General features: G+C 48.6%; 1 protein-coding gene across 10 annotated transcripts in view; it reads left to right on the forward strand.

The window, feature by feature from the left end:
* Positions 1-25,004, forward strand: part of Tiam1 (TIAM Rac1 associated GEF 1) — a 340,091-nt gene that overhangs the window by 285,036 nt on the left and 30,051 nt on the right. For 9 of the 10 annotated variants that reach the window (XM_040750527.1, XM_040750528.1, XM_040750524.1 and 6 more), the window contains 3 exons: positions 3,265-3,489; positions 13,802-13,905; positions 23,094-23,273. In XM_040750527.1, the coding sequence (XP_040606461.1) occupies positions 3,265-3,489; positions 13,802-13,905; positions 23,094-23,273 (509 nt within the window). Of the gene's footprint in view, positions 1-3,264; positions 3,490-13,801; positions 13,906-18,203; positions 18,454-23,093; positions 23,274-25,004 lie in introns of those variants that run through there. The other variant, XM_040750532.1, reaches the window with a different exon arrangement.

Genomic DNA, 25,004 nt, shown 5'->3' on the forward strand with positions numbered 1-25,004 from the left:
TTGTGCCAGAGAGCAGTGTTCTCAGCAGATGTAAGACCAGTCAATGTGTATGTATCTTTTGTGGCCACAAAGACCGTCCTGACACTCCACACGGGGCAGGCTGTGTCAGGAGGAGGCACGTGGGGTGTCAGGTCTAGCGATCAATGAAAACATACATCCCACCAGTCTTCAGGTCTCCCTGAAATCCAAGCATCCCACTTACGCATTCTGAGTACCACACATCCCCTCCCCTGGCTTCCCTCCACCCTCCCCGTGTAGCATAATGCCGTCCTGCACCCAGCCTTTGAGAGCTGTAGTCCGTGAGACATTTTCTTTCCCAGGATTAGTAGTTCTTTGACTGCTCGTTAACATGTAGAATAGAACCCTGGCCGGCTGTTCGGACACAGCCTCTGTGCCTGCAACCGGTGAAAATGGCCAGGCTGTGTTGCCGAGAAGAGAGGCCAAAGGAATGCTGCCTAGGTGGGCCTGTGCACGCTGTGTGCGTCAGTCAGCGCCCTAGTCCTCTTCTGGTGGCCACGTCTGGCTTCCGGGACTATTCCACGCTTCGGTTGGGTCCCACGCTGCCACACGCAGACTGCTCTTAGTTGGATCCCACGCTGACTCCCTCGTGAATGGACCCTTTGAACCTCACTGTGTTCTGTGACCCTTCCTCTCCACTCATCATGGCCCTGTTTGCTTTGGACTGTCATTCTCCCTTCGAAGCCACCCGAGAGCCACTGTTGTCATCTTGTATTTTCATGACGGTCCCGCATAACATAGCCTGGTTGAGGAGGACACGGGTGGCCTTGCTCCAGACAGCTCGGGTCCCGCACAGATGGGTTTTTCGTGGTCAGTTGCGGGGTGAACGGCACCTCGGAGAGCAGTGTCTGTTGAATATCTTCAGTGACGGCATGGTTGGCTTCATTTCCTCCCACCACCATATTTCCCTCTTTCGTAAGAGACTGGGGCTGGGGGGGCTCAGTAACAGCCATCACAGAGCCCGTCCGGGCCGCAGCTGTGGCAGAAAGACCCCAGTGTGCTGCGTCAGGGCCCAGTGCTGCTGACACCTCCCCTCTTACTGCGCATTCTGAGAACCCACCCTGTGTTGTCTTCCTGCTGTTGCCGTAACAAACTGCTGGAAGCTGGGTGGCTTACAGCGGCAGGAATTTATGTCTTACAATTCCGGAGACGCCAGGCAAAGTTCCCCTGGCCATGCAGGGCCTGAACCGTTTGGGGGGAGCACTCGCTTGTCTCTAGTTTCTATGGCTCCACGTGTTTGCGGGCTAGTGGCTGTGTCACCCCAGGCTCTGTGTCCATCGTCACTGGACCCCGGCTCTTTGTGAGTCTCTCCTCCTTGGGCCCAGTGAAGACATGTCAGTGGGTTTAGGGCCCACCAGACAAGAGAAGGTCTTATGGCTACAACTGTAAAGATTCTCTTTCAAGGTTGAATTGCACTCAGACTCTTAAGTGCAGGGGCATAGGGACCAAGTTTTCAGGGGCTAACACTCAACCTGCCATTATTCTTACTCTGCCTGGCAGGCTGGACTGCATAGTTAGTTCCAGGACACACACACACACACACACACACACACACACACACACACACAGACAGGCACACACAGAGGCATGACAGCATACATATGCACACACACATACACATACATGCATGCATACACGTGCATGCACACACATACATGTATATACCAAAACTAAACACCAACACCCTGCTTTTTCTATATTGAAATTTTATATTTTCTGTTTAAATATTATACTGCTCCAGATTTCTATCTAAAAATGAATTTTTGGGGGCTCAGCTGTTAAAATTACTGGCTGCTCTTCCAGAGGTCCTGAGTTCAATTCCCAGCACCCACATGGCAGCCCACAACCTCTCTAATGAATCTGATGCTTTCCTGGTGTGCAGATATATATGCAGACAAAACACATAGAAATAAATAATAAATCTTAAATACAATGAGCTGTTTTTCAACAGAATTTTAGCTTTTACACTAAAACATTCACATTTCATTTCTATCCCCTCCGTGTGTGTGTGTGTGTGTGTGTGTGTGTGTGTGTGTGTGTGTGTGTGTGTGTGTGTGTGTTATGCTCAGTATTGAGTTTTGTAAGTTTAGGAAATCTGAGTGAGAATAGCCAGGGTTAACTCCAAATCTGGGAAGTGAGAACTCTCTAAATGATTCTTCTGCCGAGTCAGAGCTGGGATCCATGGTTACCTTGGGTGGGGTGGCTTCTCGTTTCTGCAATTCCTCTTTGTCTCCATTCACTTCCCATCTCAGGGAGACTCCCTTCCCTTCCCTTTCCTCCCCTCCCCTCTTCCCCCTCTCCCCTCCCCTCCCTTCCTATGGAGACTCCCTTCCCTTAACAGAGTGCTCCTCCCCTCAGTCTCCTCCTTCTCAGGCAGCTACAATGTCTCTAATAAAGGTTTGAAATACTCTTTCTCAGTCACAGCTTCTGGTTTTCCCAGGTCAGACTTGTGCTCCATTGTCCCTTTGGGTCCCAAACGTTGTCCCTTCCTGAGGTGTGCTCTGCAAAGGTTGCATAAGCCTCCGAGAACCCTCCCACAATGAAATGGAAGCTGTCCTTCCAGGGGTCCTGGGGGGTGGGGTGATAACAGCTGCATTTGTTTCTGTAAACTGTCCCCTCTGGGTGAATTTAGGAAAAAAAAAAAAACAAAAAAACTTACAATGGTAGATAGAAGAAACTTCTGGGTTTCAGTTTCATGGAAATGATCAACAGTTACAAGTGTGTACAAAACTCTGTTGCCAACATTCCCAGAGACAGTAGACACAAGTGTGTACAAACACTGTTGGCAATTTTCCCAGAGACCAGCATCTTGGGAGGTTAACCAGAGTCAGCATTTGAAAAAGGAAATTGGCAGATCCTTAGAACACATGGAAGAAGTAGTTGTTGGTTCAAGTCAGCAGTTCTCAACTTGTGTGGGTAGTGACCCCTTGTGTGTGTGGGAACCTAAGACCATACGTACATTGCAATTCGTAACAGCAAAACAGTTATGAAGTAGCAATGAAATAATTCTATGCTGGGCGGGGGAGTCAGCCCAACATGAGGAACTGTATTAAAGGGTCTCAGCATTAGGAAGGTTGAGAACCACAGCTCTAGAACCTTCTCAAACCCATCCTGCTCCCAGCAGCCCTGGCTTGGGGCTGTGAGACTCATTCCAGGAGAACTTGGCATGCCCCCTCCCAGCAGAACTTCTGAGTAGTTATGCTCTGATTTGTGTGACATTAAAACTTTTCCATCTTGCGTTGGCAGGCCTGAAGGCGGGGGATGAGATTCTTGAGATCAATAATCGTGCGGCTGGCACCCTGAATTCGTCTATGCTCAAAGATTTCCTCTCCCAGCCCTCCCTGGGCCTCCTGGTGAGGACCTACCCTGAGCTGGAGGGAGGACTGGAGCTTCTGGAGAACCCACCCCACCGAGTGGACGGCCCTGTGGACCTCGGCGAGAGCCCCCTCGACTTCCTCACCAGCAACCCAGGTACTCAGGGTGGGGACTGTGCTCCACTGGCCCGGGAAGGGCACACACTCGGTGCCCAGAGCTTGCCACTGCAGGCGTTAGAAGGTGTCAGGGAGTGAGGGAAGCCGGGAGCTGGCCCATGCTTCCTGTTGACATTTTAAAGGGGAAGGTGCTCTTGTCAGGGAATATCTGCTTTGTGTTTCTTTGGCTCATTGTTCATCTTGGAGAGAGGCGAGTTGGTGGGAGGCTGCCTTCCGTGTTTGTGGATGGAGATGCGGGACCACGAGGCTCGGAGATGCTTGGCCCTCTTGTAGCCTTGTCTTTCTCCATTCCCAAAGTCTGCCCAGCCCTGTGAGGCAAACTGGATGCCATGTGAGTGTGTCTGCTTGCTTTCACTCGCGCGCGCGCGCGTGCGTGTGTGTGTGTGTGTGTGTGTGTGTGTGTGTGTGTGTGTGTGTTGTCGTGCATCGGGCCGGTGAACCCCTGCTGTTTTCCGCTGCTCTTACCCCTTTCTTCCTTGCTTTCTCTGGCAGCCGTATACTCAGTCTCATAGAAGCAGCATGGGTGCCCCCTGCCTTGGAAGCCCTCCTGGGATCCCCGCACAGTTAGTGTCCACCCCTTACCCCCAGCTCCATAACCTGCAAAATGTGTCTCCTTGGGCTCTAGCCATATTATGCTATCAGGTTTGCTTGTTTAAGTTTTATTCTGACAAGCTTTCACTTTGTAGCCCAGACTGGCTTGGAACTAACTCCCTGAATAGCCATGGCCTTCAACCCAAGATTCCCCTGCCTCAGCTTTCCGAGTGCGTCACAGGAGAACACCCTCGCAATACTTTTCTTACTTGCCTGCCTGTACCTTTCTCTCCTGGGTCTGTTTTCTTGGACTGGGTGTATTTTCTTCACCTTCACCCTCCCTCCAGCCCTTTGGGCGGGGCTTCCCACACAGGCGACCCCTCCCTGTTGAACTTGGGAGTGCAGGAGAGAACAAAGGAGCCCTGTGGATTGCTGTGGCTCGGTTTTTCTGAACTGGTGCTAGGGCTTGGGTTCACTGACTGGGCTTGGAATTATTTTTCTCTTCATCTTGTGTTTTCAGGGGGAGAAGAAAGCTTGAGGCCTCGTGGATGTGCACGGGGGCGGTGTTCTTTAGTTTCAGTGTTGTGTTGTCGGTCTTGCCATTGCTGTCAAATTACCGTCTGCAGCTTGACTGCCTAAGCTAGAAGCCTGTAGTCACTCATGGTTTTGTTTAGTGGCTCTTGGAAGAATTTAATAAGTACTTAGTTACTGCTGACTTCCTGGACCACTACGTCACACTGGACATCACACTTAAATTGCTGCTTCAGTTAGCCCAGAATGCCAAGAAAAGGGGTATCAGGACCAGGGAGCCTATTCTCACAGATGGCCACAAGGTGGTGTTTGTGATCCTGCTAAACAACCCACAGCCTCTGTTCTGCAGGGAGACAGAAAGAAACACATTAGGTGTGTGGTATTAGGTGGTTTCAGGATTTTGTTTGTGATCATATCCACGAATGTGTGGCTGTGTTTGGGTTAATTTTCTCGCAGTGTCATTCCTATCGTTTATAGATACAAATTCAAAATTTGCCTCTTATAATCCACAAACTGAAATCTGATCACCCCACCTGAGTTTGGTTCTTTCCGCATTGCAATGGCAGATTGGGAGGTTGTGACGGGGAGCTCTGGTCCACAAAGCCAGAAATGTTTACTCTCCAGCCCCCTAAAGATAAAGTCCCTGTGTAAAATGGACTCTTACTCACAAATTGCTTCCTTATTTACTGTCAATGTCTATTTCTTACTCAAAAGACCCTTGGAATATACACAAATTATTTCCACGAGTTTTTAAATAATTGTTTTTGGAACCACGTCTAGTTATATAACAGACCAGATTATCCTAGAATCACTATATATCCCAAGTTGGCCCCCAATTTGGAATCCTTCTGCCTCAGCCTCTTGAGAACTGAGATTATAGTAAACGAGGGTGAAAATTTTCTAACTGGAAGTGTTCTTGTCTGTAAGTGACTGTTTTAGAATGATCTGGATGTATTCTGTGTATATAGCAGCTGCGCTGTCTTTGATAGCATGGAGTCCTAAACGCCACCCTGGCTTTCCTGTGACCTCCCATAGGCAAGGCACCTGTGGAGTCCTTTCGGCAAAACCTCCAAACTTACTTTTGTCTAAAACAGTAAAACCTCAACCTTGGAGATTTATTTCCTTTGTTTTTTCCTAACCAAGTGGCCGTGACTTGGAGCTCATGACCCCCACCTGGGTCTCTGCCTTCTGGGTGCTTCCGCTTCCTGGCCCTTGTCTAGCAGCAGAAGATGAAAGGGGACAGCAAGGAAACAGGATGGGGAGCCGGGCAAGCCTGCCCCCTAGCCAGGCAGAACCAACACAGGCTCCGCAGACAGCTGCAGTTAGCACAGAGCAGTGGGACAATGGGTAGGCTCCGCTCCAGCCTTGATCTAAATTTAGAAGTAACTAAATGTAGGATACATCCGAGCGGCAAAGTCTGGGGTTTGGTCCTAGGGCATCTTTACGGTGGTCGTGCCAAGTGTTTGGTGACCTGGATAGAGACCCAGGTGGGAAGTGTGAGCATTTCAGGGACTTTGAGGCCCAGCATGCAAACTTGACCAGGCCTTCCCCTGAGAGCCCAGACAGAAGGCATTGATTCTCTTTCAAGCTGTGGTTATTTCTGAACCTCTTTCTCACATAGAGGCTTGTAAGTAGAAACATCATAGACTGGCGGTTAAAAATAGTCCCTGAACCGGGTTCTTTGGGACTGCGTTCATTTTGATGTTAGCCCCTGTGAGTCCTGGTTCACCCACCACTCTGTGTCCCGTGTCCTCATTATGAAATGGAGACAAGAGCACATTGCCTTTCTGCTAGGTCAATGTGATGCTTAAATAAGTCAACAAAACGTTTAGACCAGCAGTAAGTACCTAAGAAACAGGGTATACCCTAAGCCTCGCTGTCCTCCAGAAACAGGGTACACCCTAAGCCTCGCTGTCTGCCAGAAACAGGGTACATCCTAGGCCTGCTTGTCCACCTCCGCCCGTAGTGGGCGGCTTGTCTGACACTCGGGTATAGGAATTTCACCGTGCTTACGGTTTTCCAGGTGGAGAGAAGGGATTTTGTAGTGCTGTGGTCCCTTGAGTCGCTCTGGCTCTTGTGTGTTTATTTTGGTGGCTGTTTTAGATGGCGTTTTAGACTCCACCTGTACCTGGAGTTGGAACTGCTTAGGCCACCAACACTTCCTGCGTGAAGACTCCATCCTGGGGAAAGGGAATCCGAATGTCCTGGTGACATGCAGACTTTGTTGATGCCATTCCAGGGTCTGCTTCATTGAGGTTTTTATGTTGGGAGTCTGTCAGGTGGCAGTGGAACGTACTTTCTTTTCCTTCTTGACAAAAGAAGGGAGCGTAGTGTGCCTGGTTACCAACTCAAAGCCGAGGTCTGGGCAAGGACAGTCTCCTGACCATGTTCTAGTCCATGGCCGTTTGCAGTCCACAAGTTCTGACTGGTCCTGTTTTCACCTCTGTTTCCTCTGTTACCTACAGAAAAGGGGGCGGTTCCCTCAGTGACTGTTACTCTGGGTGGGCGGATCCTTGTTGGACAGGGGAAGCTGGTGTGAGGACTTGGAAACTGATGTTTGCATGGAGTTCCCATGAATCGCTGTTAAGTTCCTGTGGGATTTGTTTTGAATACTGATTGTAACATTTCAGATCTGGCAATTCTTTGGTGTGAGGGGCTGTTCTATGCATCCCTACTAGCTGTTGTAAGATAGTAGTGCCTGCGCACCCACAAACAAAAGTGCCCTCAGAGATTGCTGCTGTCCGCCCCGCAGTGACGTCTGCCTAATTCAGAACCGGTTTCTTAGATGGTGCACACCTACGTCAGCCAGCTATGCCTCTCAGCGACCTCAGTGTAGGCAGGCAGATACAGATGTGAATCTTCTTAGAAGCTTCCCAAACCATGTGCCCATCATGCTTTAATGTGCCTGACTGGCACGTACCTTTACTGCTGTCCCTAAGGAGAAAGGGGAGCTTATTGTGAGTGTCGGCTTCCTGATGGGTAAAATTATTATGGTATGAGATAGAAACCATGAGATTCACCAATGAAACGAAGAGACTTCTGATAGCAGTTATTGCAAAACTCCAACTTTTATGCAAGTTGTAAGAATTGTCATTCAAGTAGCATCTGGGGTGTCCTTTCGTGAGTTTTAAGTGTGTGTTTAGGCCAGGTATTATGATGAAAACTGCCATTCCAGCACTTGGGTGACAGGTGGGGTTGCTGAGAGTAAGTGGTGATCCTGAGTAATGTAGGAGGTGCTTGACCAGCGGGACTACATAGGGAGACCCTCTTACACACACACACACACACACACACACACACACACACACACACAGAGGCACACACACGCACACACACACGCACGCACGCACACACATGCACGCACGCACACATACACACGCACACATGCACGCACGCACGCACGCATGCACGCACGCACTAAGATTTGCTTATCTCTCTTGTTATTAGCCTCCCTTCCAGTGGCAATGCCTCTCTGATGCTTCGTCCAGTCCCTGGACTTCGACTTGACTGACTGAAGTGAGGCAGGTGCCCTGTGTTAGCGGGGAGCCTGCACTTCTGCAGTGAAAACGCTGGGCTCCCTAGAGGGACCGGTGCCGCATCTGATTTGAAAAGTGGGGATTCTTGCATCTTGAGCTAGAGAAAGCTGGTCCCTGGTGACTGACAGCTGGCCAGTGACACATTAGAGATCACACTCAGGCCGGAGAGTCGGAGACCTTTTGATCGGCCTCCAGCACATCTGCTGCTGAGAGGAAGCTGTGGGCTGCAGTGAGCACACGTGCACCTCCTGCAGGAAGTCGATTCCCTGGCATCTGGTTCACAGGAAAGGGCCCCGTGTGGCCGCTCACACTAAGGCTCCTCCAGTGACAGGGGGAACTGTGTTTGCAGCAGGCAGGGACAGCGCTGGATCTGCCTGGCCAGTAAGTGCTTTCTGTGAGGCTCTGTGTTTTTTTCCTGGGGGCTCGGCCCTTGGGGAACAGGGAGGGGTGACATAAAAGCAAGCGAGCAGCTTCGTCTTCCTGAAAACAAATCTGGTCCACTCTTGCGGGTTCCTGAAGCCTCCCAGACACCCGGTCACACATGGCCCCTGTTTGTTTGTAGATAAGGTTCGCAGCCATGTGTGCCTTGCAAACTGTTGGCGTGCCTTGCTTTCTGTCATTTTGCACATGGCCTGCTTCTGCAGGACCTGCTGTGGTGCAAGGGATCCATGCCTTCTTGATTTCCTGAGATTGTTGGCATCTGTCAGATTCAGTGTGTGCATGGGGGGGACTTCAGTTTTATGTTTTAGAAAATCATTCGTAGCCGGGCGTTGGTGGCGCACGCCTTTAATCCCAGCACTCGGAGGTAGAGGCAGGCGGATCTCTGTGAGTTTGAGGCCAGCCTGGTCTACAGAGCGAGTTCCAGGACAGCCTCCAAAACAATACAGAGAAACCCTGTCTCGAAAAATCAAAAGAGAGAGAGAGAGAGAGAGAGAGAGAGAGAGAGAGAGACAGAGAGACAGAGAGACAGACAGAGAGACAGAGAGACAGAGAGACAGAGAGAGACAGAGAGATGAAAATCATTAGTGTAGGGGCTGGAGAGATGGCTCAGCAGTTAAGAATACTTGTTGCTCTTGCAGAAGACCCAGGTTCAATTCCCAGCACCTGCATGGTGGCTCACAACTGTCTGTAATGCCAGTTCTAGGAGATACTGTTACCGTCTTCTGGCCTCTTTGGGCACCAGGGATGCACATATAGCACATACATACATGCAGGAAAACACTGATTGATACACACAAAATAGAAATAAAAATAATTTAAAAAATCATTAATGTACTTATATTTTACTTTCTCAACAAGCTGACAAGATCAGTATGTCAGAATCTGCAAGTTTTGACTTTTTCTGCAGTATTTTTGTTACTTTTCTCTTTTATGTGCTCATGTATGTGTGCACATTGCATATTTTAGTGTCATGCGTGTGGAAGTCAGTGACCACATGCGGGAGTCGCTTTTCTCCTCCTACCGTGTGTGTCCCTCAAATTGAACTCATGTCTGCAGGCTTGATTGAAGCTGGGTGTCTTACCCGCTGAGCTGTCCCTCTGGCACAAATCTAAACCATAAAGTCATGATCATGACGTGGAAGTTATTTACACGTGAGAGAAGCTCTCACCTGTTCACAACCGTGGGTTTTATTTGTAGTAGCTGTTGAGATGTCCTGGAGTGTGCTCTGGCTTCCCATGGGTTTTATTTGTAGTAGCTGTTGAGATGTCCTGGAGTGTGCTCTGGCTTCCCATCTCTGTGGGAGCCTCCCCTGTGCCTGTCTGTCTGACCGTGTGCTCGGGGCTGCGATTGAACTGCCCCTTGGACTGGTGGTTTCAGCCCTTCCCAGCCCTTTCTCTAGCTCTCTCCTTGATTGCTAAAAGCAGCCTGTAAGGGTGGCTGCTGTTTCCTTGTGTGCAAAGGTGAAAATGTCCCCAAACAAGAGGGTAATTCCTTCAGCTTCTGTTGTTTGGAGGACCGCATTCTGTAGCAAGGACAGTACCACTGTAGAAAGTTGTGAAAGTGTGTGTATGTGTGTGTGTCTGTGTGAGTGCATGTGTGCTTTTGTGCTTGTGTGCATGTGTGGTGTGTGTGTGTGTGTTTATGTGTGTGCATATATGGTATGTGTGTGCATGTGTGGTGTGTGTGCGCGCTTGCGTGTGTACATACATGCATAGTGTGTGTGTGTGTGTGTGTGTGTGTGTGTGTGTGTGTGTGTGTGTGTGTAAACCCACTAAGCTGAGGGCATCCAGAGAAGGATCTGAAGTAGCTTTCCCCACTCTGCTAGGATCCCTGTCCTGGCTGCTCTGTCCTTTCTTGAAGTGGGTCACTGTCACTTGCTCTCTCCTGTTTTCTCTGGTCATTAGCACCTGCTCCTGTCCACTTAGTGGTTATTGTGTCAGAACACACTGTCTGGCACAGCCTCACTCTTCCTCTGGAGCCTGGCGGCTTGGGCTAAGCTCAGCGGGTTGGAGACTCTACTGTCTTCGCCGGAGTCACTCATGGCTTGACTGAGGCCGTGTGACTGGCACTCGCTGCTCACATGTGGGGACCCCCTCTCCACAAAGCCTCTCATCTTTGAGATTGTAGTTTGGGGTTTCTTTGTACAGCGGGCAAGAGCAGGAACCATGCAGCCACTTGGGGCCCTGGCTGGGAATGTGTGTATTTTCACTTACATTGTTTGTGCTGGCCAAAGCAAGCCCTGCATCAGCCAGCACAGATGTGTGGTGTAGGTGTAGTCTCAGGACTGTGCTTCTAGGATGGGAGGGGTTGAGCTGGTTTTTAAGAGCATCGGGCCTGTGTTGTATGCTCTCTTCTCTCTTGTTAGGTGTATTTATTTCCTAGTGTATTTTTTACTGAGTCTGTTCCACCAGTGCTGGTTTTTGTGACTGGCGCGAGTTAGGATCCAGCGTTATTTTTTTTCCACGTGGGCCACCCACTGCACTTGTGACATTTGTCAAATGTTCCGTCTCTTCCCTGACTGTACTGGTGTGTCTGCTGAGTGTCACACTTCCATCCTGTGGCTCTGTTAAACACTCTGCTCTGTGCTACATTGTGTTACTGTAACTTTATCTATTGTTTTGCTCTCTGGCAGGGAAAGTACCTCAATTTTGTTTTTCTTCTCCTTTGGTGTTACAAGACTTTTATTAGTTCTAGGAAACATGTTACCCGTGTGGTCTGCTTGAATGTAGATTCTCTGGTGAGATCAGGCAGTTTGGGCCTTTGGGTAGATGGCTTGCTTGTGTAAGATGCTAATCCTTGGGACTAGGGCTAGAAACTCATTCACAAATCAAGCTTAGCCATTATAAACGTTTGTGTGTTGGGTGTCCTGACTTAAGCCTGATGCAGTTAGTCATTTCTAGAGTGTTCGGTGTGCTCGATTATGCCCGGACTCTTCTCTGTTCTTGTATAAACCATTCTGCCAGGCTTTGTTTTATGCTGTCTTTATTTAAGTTAAGCCTTTGACATTTTTTAGAAGATCCATGTATTCTGACCCATATCTGTGATCTCATTTCATTTTTCTCACTTTTTTTTCCCTTCTCTTTCCTGAACTGCCTTTTTAAATTCTATTTGCAGCTTACATAACCCATCCCTATTCTTTTCCCCTTTGCTCTTACAGTCTGGACTTAATCCTTAGCCCAGCAGGAACCAAAGGTAGCTTTTCTTCTTCCGCCAGCTTCAGTCACCCTGAATTGTATCTTGCAAACAGGTTTTTTGTTTTGTTTTCAACACCAAAATATCTTTCATGGAGAGAAGGTGGGGGTTGTTTTATATTTTAAGCCTAACCTGTGGGAATGTCAGCTTTGTATCATTTTAGTTTGTACACCAGATTTTTTTAGGGTTATGTGTTGATTTTAACCCCTTGATATACATGTACTAGAGAAGTTTTTAGTGGGGTACATGCTCTCACTCTGTTTCAAAGAAGTTCTTATTGCATTCTCTCTCTGAGATAGTTTTTTGTGGGGTCCCAGGGGCTGAATTTGCAGCCTTGCCAGTTTCTAGGCAAGGACTTTACTACTTTTTTTGTTGTTGTTGTTTTTGCTTTATTGTTTTGTGCTTGTGGATGTTTTGCACAAGTGTATATCTTTCACCACACGTGTGCATTGTCCTGGGACTGTAGTTACAGGTGGCTGTGAGCCACCCTCTGGGTGCTGGGAACTGAACCCGGATCCTCAGGAAGAGCAGCCAGCGCTCTTAACCACCGAGCCATCTCTCCACAGCCATACCTAAACTTTTGAGTGGTCATTCACTGAAATTGCAGTTCATATGAAGGTTTATTTGATATAACGGGACACTACTTTCAGATGGATTTACCAACCTCTTTTTTTTTTAAACTTTGATTTATATTTTACTCATAAACTCAAAAACAGCTACTTTTTTTTTTAAAAAAAAGAAATTCTATTAATTTGTGTGGCTTTTTTGAAAGCACCTTTTTGTTGTTGTAAAAAAATAACTTCAGCCTTGTTTTATTCGACATTTCGTATCAGGTAGCTGGATTTCCTATGTCCTTGGCGTCTTCTGCCCTTACGGGGGACTTACCGCTTCTTCTGCTTGCAGGCTTACGGCTGTGCACGGGCTCGTGTACACTAGGCAAGAGCTGTAACACATCCCCAGCCCTTTTGTGTTTTATAGCGCTGGGTTATGGCTTCCTGCTTGACCACGCTCCAGCCCTGCACATTCTGTAATGCCCTGGAGATGAAAATGCAGAAACACCGTCAGGTGGTGGGTGTGGCCTGAATGAGAATAGACCCGGAGGGTAGGCTCAGGTATTTCAGTGTTTGGTTTCCAGTGGGTAGGCTGCCACCACGCTTTCCTGCCTTGGTGGTCTGGACTAACTCTCTAAAGCTATCAGCAAGCTCAGCTAACAGTAGAACAGTGACGGGGGTTTTCCCATCATTTCTCAGATGGAGCACCTTGTGTCAGTTTGAACCCTTGCTGCCCACCAAGGACAGCCTATGATTATAATATGAGGGAAAGACCTGCCCTGCTCCCTTCTTCTTTCTCCCCAAGTTGTCCTGACCCAGAGAGTTGTTTCTTTCGTGTGACTTCAGGGCCGTGTCTCCTCAGAGAGGAGTGGCAGGGGCCCTTGGGTCCCTGCCTGTTCAGATTCTGCTTGGGAAGGGGTTGCTGTGCCAGAATCCGTCTACTCCAGGTGTGGACTGTGGGCCTGAGCGTTGACCCTGACATGCGGCGCGTGAGTGGGAGAAAGGGGGTACCAATGAACAGGAGTCTATGTGTACACAGCCTCCAGAAATCCAGATGTGATTCTTATTGTTGGCTACCACCCCTGTACGTGTGTGCATGAATGTCTTCATGCGTGCATGGGCGTGTGTGTGTGTGACCTTCTCAGACTCCACCTCCAGATACCACCCTATGGGTCCTATGGTGTCATTGTTTCAACATACGGGTTGTGGGGGAACAGATATTCAATCCATAACAGTTACTTTACGTTGTCAGACATATGAACAATAAAAATGTATATGAAATGTATGTGAAATATCACAGCAGTGACAATAAAAATTTATCGAGCCAAGATTATGACTTGTACTCGGAGTCCACACACACACGCGCACACACACACACACACACACACACACACACACACACACACACACGCTCGTCTCCCCCCCCCCCCCCCCACTCTGTGCTGCCCTCAGGCCGGCTTTCAGCCGGGACTGTGGTGCTGACCTGCCGTTTCTTCTGCTTCTCTGGCAGGGCACAGCCTGAGCAGTGAGCAGGGGAGCAGTGCTGAGATAGCCCCGGAAGAGGGCGAAGGAGCCGACCTGGAGTCTTCCGACGACACGGACCACAGCAGCAAGGTGAGAGATTTTCATTTTCACGTCGGTGTCCTGCAGGGCCACAGCTGATGCGCCACCTCTGCAGCTGTGTGTGATTAGGCCGCCTCTCCGTGGGATGAAGTGTTTTTGCTTCTGAGATGTTACTAAGTAGCGGGATATGAAATCCAAATTACATCCTTGGTAACAAAGTCATATGGGAGGATATAGGGCAGAACTCACTTGTAATGAATTGAGGGCTTCTTTCTTTCATTTCTGCCACGGCTGGAGTTCCCTGTTAATGCCATAATTTCATCCCATTTCCCTCCTCCGTCTTCATTTGTGGAGGATGAAGCGTCATCCCTAATGTGCGTGATTGAGTTAGCAATGCCTTCTTGCTACTTAGGGGCTCTGTAACGAGCTGCTTTTGAGCAATCTGCTCTCGGCTCTTGGTCAAGGTGCACTTTTTTTACATTAAAGGGAAAGGAAACTTTTTTTTTATTGTATTAAGACAATTATACTGTTCCTCAGTTGAATACTGTGAGCAGAACTGTTCTTTTGATACTTTGGTGTCAAACAATGAAAATGTTGCCTATAACTCTCCATGCTTGTGTTCCACTCTGTCAAATGTTCTGTGTAACGGTACTCGATTTTTTTCCAGAGTTCCTGAAACAGCAGTGTTTAGAAACCCCATCGCCTCTGTCCGAAAGACATGTTTCCAGGCTGCATAACTGTATTAGTTACTCTTTCTGTTGCTGTGATAAGACACTCTGACCATTATCAACTTTGGGGAAGGGAAAGGTTTATTTCATCTTATACTTCAGTCACAGTTTGTAGAAGTTAAGGCAGGGACCCTAAGCAAAAACCATGGAAGAAAGCTGTTTGCTGGTTGGCTCCCTCCACCCCCACCCCGTTTTTAGAAGCAGTGTCTGTCTTACTGTGTAGACCTGACTGGCCTTAAACTTACAGAAATCCCTTTGCCTCCACCTCTTGAGTGCTAGGGTGAAGGTTATACCACCATGCTGGGCTTAACTGACTTTCTTATACAGTCCAGGACTATCTGCATAGAGGGTGGTGTCACCCGCAACGGGCTGAGCCCTTCTGCACATTAGTAATCAAGACAGTGTCCCGGAGACTTGCCCAAAGACCCGTCTGATCAGGTTACTCCCTTCTCTCACGTGACTAGTTTGAGTCATTGTCTAGGTTGACAATTAAGGCTATTCCACAATCGCCTTGTCAGACACTGTTGGTCTCCACACTGCCCATTGACCAGTCACTCGCATGAACAAATCATGTACTGGAAGCCAGAAGAAGGTGTTGGGTCTCCTGGAGCTGGAGTTACAGGTTACCGTGAGCTGTTAGCCATGGGGAGTGGGGACCAGGCCTTGGTCTTCTGCAGGAGCACTGTTCTGGGTGGGTTTTGTTGTTGTTTGTTTTTGTCAGCTTGACCTAAATTTATGTCATCTGCAAAGAGGTGATCCCAGTTGGGAAAACATGCCCTCATCAGAGTGTCCTTTGGGGCGTTTTCTTGATTGATGATTGGTCCAGCTCACTGGGGGTGGGCAGTGCCACCCCGGGCAATTGGTCCTGAATGGTATAAGGAAGGAAGCAGATTGAGGAAGCCATGGGGATAGCCTGAAAGCAGCTTCCTCCTTGGTCTCTGCTTCAGCTTCTGCCTTGAATTCCTGTCCGGACTTCCCTCACTGTAAGACAAAGGAACCCTTTCCTCCCCAGGTTGGTTTCCATGGAGTTTACCACAGCAGTAGAAACCCCAGAGGAAACCAAGTGTTCTTCTCCACTGAGCTATCTCTCCAGCTCCTTTAGTAGCCTTTGATGGGTTAAATTTCTCCTTTAAGAGATTTGAAAGCAAGCCGGGCGGTGGTGGCGCACGCCTTTAATCCCAGCACTCGGGAGGCAGAGGCAGGCGGATCTCTGTGAGTTCGAGGCCGGGCTGGACCGATAGCCTCCAAAACAATACAGAGAAACCCTGTCTCGTAAAAACCAAAAAAAAAAAAAAAAAAAAGAGATTTGAAAGCAAAAAATCTCAAATTGTGCTGGCAGATCTTGGTGACCTGGTCCCACTGAATATTAATAATAAAGATATGCTAACTCTGTCTTCAGCATGTATTAGGTACCATTTCACATACAGGCATCTTTACAACTCTCCTGAAAAAGACTGTCTCGAATTCTGTTTACAGAGGATACTGGGGGTTGGGTTAGGTCCTTGCTGAGAAACACTTGCAACTCTCTCTTACTGAAAGCAAGGTAAAAGCCTAGTCTGCCCCAGGCCTTGTGTTATTGATGCCTGCGTTTAAAATTACCTGCAGCCAGATTGTTTTGTACTGACATTAAATACCAGGCTTCATGAAAGAGGGAACTAATTCATTAGTGGTGCTAGAGGCCAATTAGATACACAGCCATGAGCCATTTAACCATTTTCCTAATGCTTAATCTTCCTAAAGTGTCTCCTGATTAAGGTTAAGCGCTTTGGTTGCACGGACTGTATTGGTATGTAAATTCATTTTTAAGTTGTATACTGCTGTAACCCGGAAGGGATGATTAAGCCTTGTCTGAATGCACACACATCCATCAATCAGGCAGAGAAATAAACTGGATAAGTTAATAGAAGCTGGATTGGGAAGTGGCTCAGCAGGTTAAGGAATGTGTCGCCAAGCTTGACAACCTGATTTCTGTCACTGGGATCCCCGTGGCAGAAGGGGCTGTCTGGATCCTGCAGATTGTCCTCCGACCTCCTCCAACCTCCCCACAAGGACCATGACATGCCCTGCACCCAGACGTGCCTGCCCCCAACAGAATCATGAAATAAGTGATTAGTTCTCTTGTTTTCTTTCTTTCGTGTTGTTTTTGCTTTTAAAAGACAGGGTCTCACTGTGTGGGCCACACTGGCCTGGAACTCGCAGAGATCATCTGCCAGCCTCAGCCTCCAGGGTGCTGGGATTAAAGGTGTGCGCCACCAGGGCCTGCTGCTGCATCTTCAGATTTTACTCTGGTGGGAAGTGTGAAGCCGGGAGCCTGTGGTGGTCGTTCTTTTGTTTAAAGAACATGCGCTCTATGGGACACGAAATACGAGCTACAGAGAGTACATTAACTAACCATAGAGTTGATTCCAGGTGGGGGAGGGGGGGAGAGCGAGAGGGGGAGGGACGAGAAGAGATGAAGAGGGGAAGAGAAGGGAAGGGAGGGGGAGGCAGAGCGTAAGTGGGCGGGGTCTGTCCTTTAAAGGGTCCTTTACACTTGCGTGCAGACTGTACTCATGGAACCCTGGGCTGAGCGGAGTGCTTGCCTGAGTGCATTCTGCCAGGTAACACAGGGCAGGCCAGCATAGTGCTGGAACCTTTCAGCGATTGCTTTAGTTTTAGTTTTGTTTTTGTGGGGTGTGTGTGTGTGTGTGTGTGTGTGTGTTGTGTGTGTGTGTGTGTGTGTTGTGTGTGTGTGTGTTTGTGTTGTGTGTGTTGTGTGTGTGTGTGTCCCCTTCTAAATGAGCTGGACGGAGAGAAAAAGCTGTTTGTGTTCCCTTTTATATGAGGTTTAGTTGTGCATATTTTTTCTGGAGCTGAGCGAGTGGATAATTTAATTGTGGGCTTGTTGCTCACTGGAGATGATTCAGGATGTCACCTTGATGGGCGAGGTTGTCTAAAGACAGGGGGGGTCCAGCCACTCTCCATTTGTCAGCACCTCTTTCCTCTGGTGACAGGCTCGGGTCTCCTCACCCTAGTGACTTGTGTCTCTTTGCAGCTTCTTATTGAAGACTCTTTATTTGTAGAATGAAATGCATGTTAGCTGAGGTCAGAGGAGCCCCTGCATTCCAGGCCCCCCTGGTGGCTCCTACTTTGTTTTCCAGTTAGGAAATGTATCACAATCATTTCCGGTGCCTTTCCATTCATAACTGCTTCTGCGTTTGTTTTCATGCATGCTGTAATTGCTTGGGAAGCGTCTGTGTTCTGTGATGAAGCGTTAGTGTGAAATGTGGCAGGCCATACAGTTGAAAGAGCCGGGTTGTGTGGTGGGGGTTCCTTCGACACAGTGGCGGGAGCTCTGAAGTTGTCCTAGCTGGCCACTTTAATATTCCTGTGCCATTCGAGATGCTGGCCAATCGGCTGATCCCTCTGGCTGCAGGGCAGGGCCACCAGCAGCCCGGGGAGGCACTCTGTTTTCTTGCTTGCTTTGGCTCTCTCTTTCTGGGACTTTAATTGTTGAGCCAGGTAAAACCAAAGCATGACTTCTTATCCAAGATGCAGCCCCTGACAGCCGCCCGGAGCGCTGCTGGGGAAGCAGGTGCCTCTCTGGGGCTTGTGGCCGCTGTCAGCTCTGTGGTGAGTTGTGGTCACAGGTCTGTACTGGAGAGCCAGCATGGGATATCCTGGTGAGAGAGTGCTCTCTGCAAGCGGGAAGGCGGCCGGGGCTTTCTGAGTGTTTTAAGAAACTTCGGTTTCCTTGCTGACCACACGAAGTGCTAGGAGGAATTACCATGAGACTGTGTCCCCGAGGATGTCTGCTCTGTGGAAAATCAGGCGCAAACCCAGGATGGAGAATGACAGGGCTGGCTGCTCTCTCTACCGCACGCTTCATCTGGTGAGCGCTTTGTGTTTTCTGTCCGCTTTGGGGAAGACTGGCTTCCATGCTCGACGGATGGTGCTCTTGCTCGCCCGCATCCCCTCATTTCATCTCCTCTCTTTCTGGACTCTCAGTGACAAAGAACATCATTGCGTCGGGTTTTGGAGGATGGGGTCAGTAGTTAGCATGCAGCTGAAATTGTGTAGGTCTTTTTATCTTTTCAGACTTAGGTGGTAGAAAGCTTTGGCTGTTAACACTTTTTTTTTTAGCTTTAACTCTCACTGGTGTTTGCCCCCTTTTCTTTTGGCTGTTGAGATTTTGAACGTATGTTATGTCCAGTGCACTATGCCCCTCCCACCCCACCTCCGTCTAGGGACTGACTGGGGAAACAGCTGGCACTGTTTTGCCACTTTGGGCCTTATTTCTGCTGACTTTCAGTAGGTAAAGGAGGCTTGGTAAATTAACGGTGTAGCATTAGCTGACCTACTTCAGTAGATCGGCTCCTGTAGTGAATGCTAACGCTCTGAAAAGGAAATGCAGTGATGAGCTCATGTCAGGAAACAGTTGAACACAATCAAACTAAGCCTTTCGATACTGGCGCTAAGACGTGACTGAGTCCGTCGGCTTAGAGACTGCCTTTGACCGAAACAAACTTTGACAGCGCCTGTGCCTCCTGTTTGTTGTCTGGAATTTGTTAGAAGAGACCCAAAAGCTGGTAGGGAATTGGAAGATCTGTGAATGACTGTGATGCCCTCTGAAACTGTGAAGCGTTTTTTGCTCCCCCATCCCTCAAAGAAAAAAAAAAGTTTAAATAAAGGCTGTAAGATTTGAGGCCACTCTTGCTCCTTTTAAATCCGTGGGAAGTGTTAAGTCGGTCAAAGTCAAAGAACAGTTTTAGAAGTTGCTCATCTGGAGGCGGACACTGCCTTTGGTGGTTGCGTAACAGGAAGGCTTAAACAGCTGGGTCTCTCCAGTTGACAGTGTGTCCTTAAGAGTCCCGGTCCCCCCACCCCCACCCCCCACCCTTTGTTCTTTCTTTTCATCTTGCACAGGGGGGAAAGGATGTCACAAACACCCCGACCCCATGCTGGCCTTGGTAAAGTGGCCCGTTCCCTCTGCCTTGCCCCCTCTGTGTGTTGGCTGAGTCTTGGTTTTACTGGGGGCACCTCTCCCCCCTTCAACAGTTTTAAAGTCTCCAGTGCCCCAGAGTGCTGCTGCTTGGTTCCTGGTGATAGTCCTCGAGTGGAGAGAGACTGTTCCCTGCCTCAAGTACCTGGGCTGTCTGGAGCCAGGGCTGCCTTCATGTAGGAGTTTGTTGGGAACCTCCCACCCAGGCTGCCTGGCTGAGGCATGCGTGTGCATGGTGCTGGGTGCCTGAGTGACCCATAGCCACGGGGCAGCCAGCTGTGGAGTGATAGGTTCTTTCTCTGTCCGTGTTGCACCTTTGCGGGTACCACGGACAGGGTCCTGGCTGACTTTGACCTAATTGGAAGTCTAACCACAGTGGAAGGCAGCGGAGGGAGCTTCAGACTTAACTGGGTGACAACATGTGAATTCAGTAGCTTAGAGATGTTCCGAGGGGGCCCTGTGTTTCATAGTTCCCTCGAAGGATATGTTGGGGGTAATATTGTAATCACATAGAACTCTCACACTTTACAGCAGCTTTTAAATTCTCTCCAAACAGAAACAACCCACTTGTGATGTCTGCACGTGTTATGGTTATTAATTCTGTGACACTGTTTTATTCTTTTTCAAGTAACATGTATTGGCGGAGAAAAAAAGGCGACTGTTAGAGCCAGTGGCTGGTGGTGCACCCCAAAGTGTGTTCCTTGAATTAGGGAGCAGAGTGTTGTGGAACATCCTATTCAGCTGCAGATAGGGATGGTGACTGAGACTGAGCCCTCCAAGGGGAGCCTCAAGGAAGCCCCCTTCGTTGTCCCCAAGAAACTAAGGGGGCAGAGCACTGGCTGTTAACTCTGTCTTCTGTCTGAGACTTTCACCAGAAGGGCTCATTTTACAGTTTCCCTTTATCTGTAGGGGACGCACCCTGAGACCCTCAGTGGATGTTAGAAGCCTTGGGTAGGTGGATAGTACCAGTTCCTGTGTGTAGGGCATTGTTTCCCCATGCATACATGTCACTGATAAAACTTAATGTTAAATTAGGCACAGTAAGAGATCAATAAGACTTACTACATAGAGCAGCTGTACATAAAGCCTGTAACAATGTAAGAACATAAAATATAAAGTACTTTAATAAAGGTTTTGTAAACAGGCTTCCCCTGAAAGAGCCAAAACAAAATCTTAGCATTTTCTGATAACTGAAACCTCAGAAAGTGACCCCAAAGATAAAATCGGATCGCCACACTTCATGTGGTTACTATGAGTGTGTGTGTATGTGTGTGTGTGTTATATCACACATATGTTAAATATGTGTGTTGTGTATACACATACATAGAGTATACGTTTAGGACTTGATTTGGGGTACTAACAGAAGAAAGAACACAGAGGCTGCTCGGGGAGGCCTCCAGGGAGTCGGCTGGGCATGGACAACCAGAGTGGCTCCTCCCCGGCTGGGCACAGACAACCGGAGTGGCTCCTCCCTGGCTGGGCATGGACAACCAGAGTGGCTCCTCTCCAGCTACGATGCCACTTCACAGAGACCACGGCAGCTCCCCTGCTCACATTCTTGAAAATAGTTACAGCTAGGTATTCATGATACCACAGAGGAACCAAGAAGCCTTCTGTATTGAACCAAAACACAGTGACACCTCCAGGCAGGTCATGGCTTTTGGAATGCTCTGCTTCTGCTGTGTGTCAGGACCTCTTACAAGGCTTGCCTTTCATGCAGTTGAGGGGTCTGTTTGGAGTAACATACAAGGTCCCGTGGGTAGTCATCTCAATGATAAAAGTACAAGAAAGGGCATCCTGCCGATAACTGGAATCGGTGATGGCTGTGTTTGTCGTGTGTGGGGGACAGCCAGCTGTGGTTGCAGACGGAATTGTTTCAGAAGCATTGTGTGAGCAGAGGTGCCAGGCCCTAGCTTGTTTGTTAGGTTCCTTGACCAGGCAGCAAATCAGAGCAGCCCAGGGGAGTGTGTGACAGGATGGGGGCAGGGCACTGCTTGTCAACTCTGACCGCCTTCTGCCTGTGCGATTTTCTCCAGAAGGGCATTTTATACCCCAGTCATAACTGCACTAGAAAACATTGCCCATCTTAATTATCATCAGATCATTAAAAGGAGGCATATACATTTTGTTAAAATAGATATATATGTTCCCTTGCTCCTATTGTTATGGCAAAGCCCAATTTGACAGTACCCAGATGACCCCAAGCCACAGAAGTGGCACATACTTGGATCCTTTGTTTCTGCACAGACAGGCTCTGATGTGAGCAGGTGTTTTCTCCTTTTTCTACCAACCTTTGTGAGAGAAAGCCCACCCAGCGTACAGTGCAGCCCATGTGGGTGAGTTTTCCATCACCTAAGTGATGCCCATGTGGGTGAGTTTTCCATCACCTAAGTGAAGATTCCTTGTGGGGACATTACACGTCTGAAACCCACAGTTTCCTGGAGGATACTGAATAGTACCCATGACAGACAGCATGCTCTTTCTGGCAGTTACTGGAGTTAGCAGCAGCCATCAATAAGCCATGGCAATTATAAGAGAATTAGAATGAGAGCCGTGTAAATCGCGGTCCAGGCTCTGGGCTCTCCTGCCCTATGCTGCCCTAATGCATCTTTTTTTTGGTGGTGGTGATGGGGATGTGTCTGAGAAAGTCTGTCTGTGTGCTCTTTTGCATATGCAAACCACCCTTCACTGTATTTAAATCCCACCCTGTGGAATAGGCTAGGTCCTACCTTTCCTGCCTGATCACAGCCTTGCCTCGCAGCTCTGTGGAGCAGCTGTTGTTTGAGGAAAACATGTTCGTCCTAGATGATCAAGAAGTCATTCTTCATCAGCACCATTGTTTTCTGGAAAAGGGCGCTTCTGTGTTTAAGACTGAAACAGACAGTAGAGGGACTGAGGAGGACTAGAAGGTAGAAGGTGTCCACGCAGCATTACTGACGCGACCACATCTGATGACTGAGTGTTGTTCTTTGTGTTGTGTGTCATTAATTCCTTGTCAGCATCACATGGAATGGTTCAAAACATTGGCTTTGGGTTGGGGATGCAGCCTGGTGACGTAAGAGCACTTGGTTAGGCGTATCTGAGGCCCAGGTTTGCTTCCCAGTAGCTTCTCGCTCCAACCCCCTCCCAGCACTCCCCAGAATCACAGGCTCTGAAATGTGCTTGGGTGGTTCAAATTCCAGGATCCGCCACTGCCGCCTCCTAGCTGTGTGACCTGGATGAGTTATCCAACCTCTCTGGGCCTCCTTTGTTTCAGCTGCTCAGTGGGAGTTGTAATTGCCCTTCTCACACCCTGTGAATATTAAATACCTCAGACTTGAGTGTGCCCGATGGGCGGTGAGCACTCATGTGCTCTCCGTTGTTATTGCGGTTGTCAGCACTCAAGGGAGTTAAGTTTGGGAGACATGAGAGGCAACACACGTGTGACAGTTCTTTAAGTTGAAAAATGCCTTGAGGAGGGCTGGGCGCCCCCAAGGCTCCCGGCTAAGAGGTGACTCAGTGTGCTTTGTCTTATCACCTTCGCCCCACAGAGCACAGAACAGGTTGCTGCGTTTTGCCGGAGTCTGCACGAGATGAATACTTCTGACTCAAGCCCGTCTCCTCAGGATGCCACAGGCCCGCAGCTGGCAACCACGCGACAACTGTCAGATGCCGATAAGCTGCGGAAGGTGATCTGTGAGCTCCTGGAAACCGAGCGCACCTACGTGAAAGTACGTCTGCCTCCCCAGCCTCAGGGCCTCCCTCGCTCCCTCTGTCTCTCTGTCTCTGTCTCTGTCTCCCTCTCTCTCTGTCTCTGTCTCTCTCTCTCTGTCTCTCTCTCTCTCTCTCTCTCTCTCTCTCTCTCACACACACACACACACACACACACACACTCCCCAGCCTCAGGGCCCCCCCCCCCCCTCTCTCTCTCACCCACACACCTTGTCTCTTCTGGAAGGAGTGGCGGGTCACTGTTTCAATTAGGGTTTCTATTGCTGTGAAGGGACACCATGACCACAGCAACTCTTATAAAGGAAGATGTTTAATTGAGGCTGACTTATGTTTCAGAGGTTTAGTCCATTATCATCATGGTGGGATACGGCAGCATGTATGTGGGCAGACATTGTGGAGGAGAAGGTGCTAAAAGTTCTACAACTTGCAGGCAACAGGAAGTGGACTGAGTGTCATACTGAGGGAAGCTTGAGCAAAGGAGACCTCAAAGCCCGCCTCCACAGTGACACACTTCCTCCAGCAAGGCCACACCCACTCTAACAAAACCACACCTCTTAATAGTGTCACTCTCTTTGGGGGCCATTTTCTTTCAAGCCATCACAGTCACTCCCTGAGTTTTAACCTACACTGAGGTCAAAGTACAGATGTCAAGATCTTGTTCTCTCTTGTGGAACTAGTATATTAACGTTGATAAATATAAATTCTTAATTGCTATTTTATGTATTTATATTAATTGGTGGTGAATATTAAATCATCTTTCTGGCTTTTCTAGAACTACTATAAGGTTCTACTAAATCTGAGTTTAGGGCCTGGTGAGGTAGCTCACCAGATAAGAGCACTTGCTGTGCAAGCATGGGGACCTGAGTTCAAATCTCAGAACCCACACCAGCTGCATGCGTCTAACAGCATCTCCTGGGCACAGAGAAAGGCAGATCCCCGGAGTTTGCTGGCCTGCCTATCCCAAAACTTGGTGGGCTCCAGGGTCAATAAGAGATCCTCTCTCAAGGGAATAAGGTGAAAAGTGATTGAGCCAAACATCTGACATCTTTCTCTGGCTTCTCCAGGCATATGCATGATATTTGTAGGTAGTGCGCACTTGCACACAAACACACACATACACACACAACACTGAATTCAGTTTCTTTTAAAATGTAGGGCCCTAACTGATGAGCATTGATAAGAAAACTCTGTAATCAGTCATAAATAAAGTTTTTGAACACTCATGAAAATAGACTGAAGTCTTTTAATAACCTAGTGTGAGTCTAGGTAGAAGGGTCGGGTCTGTTTCCTGTGTGTTATTAATTGTTCTGTTCTCACCCCAATTGGTATCAATGAGATCTAGGTCTTTTTTGTTTGTTTCATTTTGTTTTTAAGACAGGGTCTTCCTCTGGAGCCCATGCTGGCCTGAATTCAAGAATCTCTGCTTCAGCCTCCCACATAGTAGGATTCCAGCCTACGCCACCAGGGCAGCAATCAGCCTTTAACCGCTTACGTTTTAGTCTAGATCAGTCTTGATATAGCATACTATGACCCACAGGCCATATCCAACCTGCTGCCTGTGTAGGAAAATAAAGTTTTATTGAGATGCAGTCATGCCCAATCCTATGTGGAGCTCCTTGGCCTGCTCTTAGAGTACACCACGAGTGCCCATGGGCCGCCTGCCTCCTGCCTTAATGGACTTCTATCACTGACTACTTGTCATGCAGGACACAGTTTGTCTTTTCAATAGA

Source organism: Mesocricetus auratus, unplaced genomic scaffold, assembly GCF_017639785.1.
Source record: "Mesocricetus auratus isolate SY011 unplaced genomic scaffold, BCM_Maur_2.0 Super-Scaffold_100008, whole genome shotgun sequence".
Lineage (NCBI taxonomy): Eukaryota > Metazoa > Chordata > Mammalia > Rodentia > Cricetidae > Mesocricetus > Mesocricetus auratus.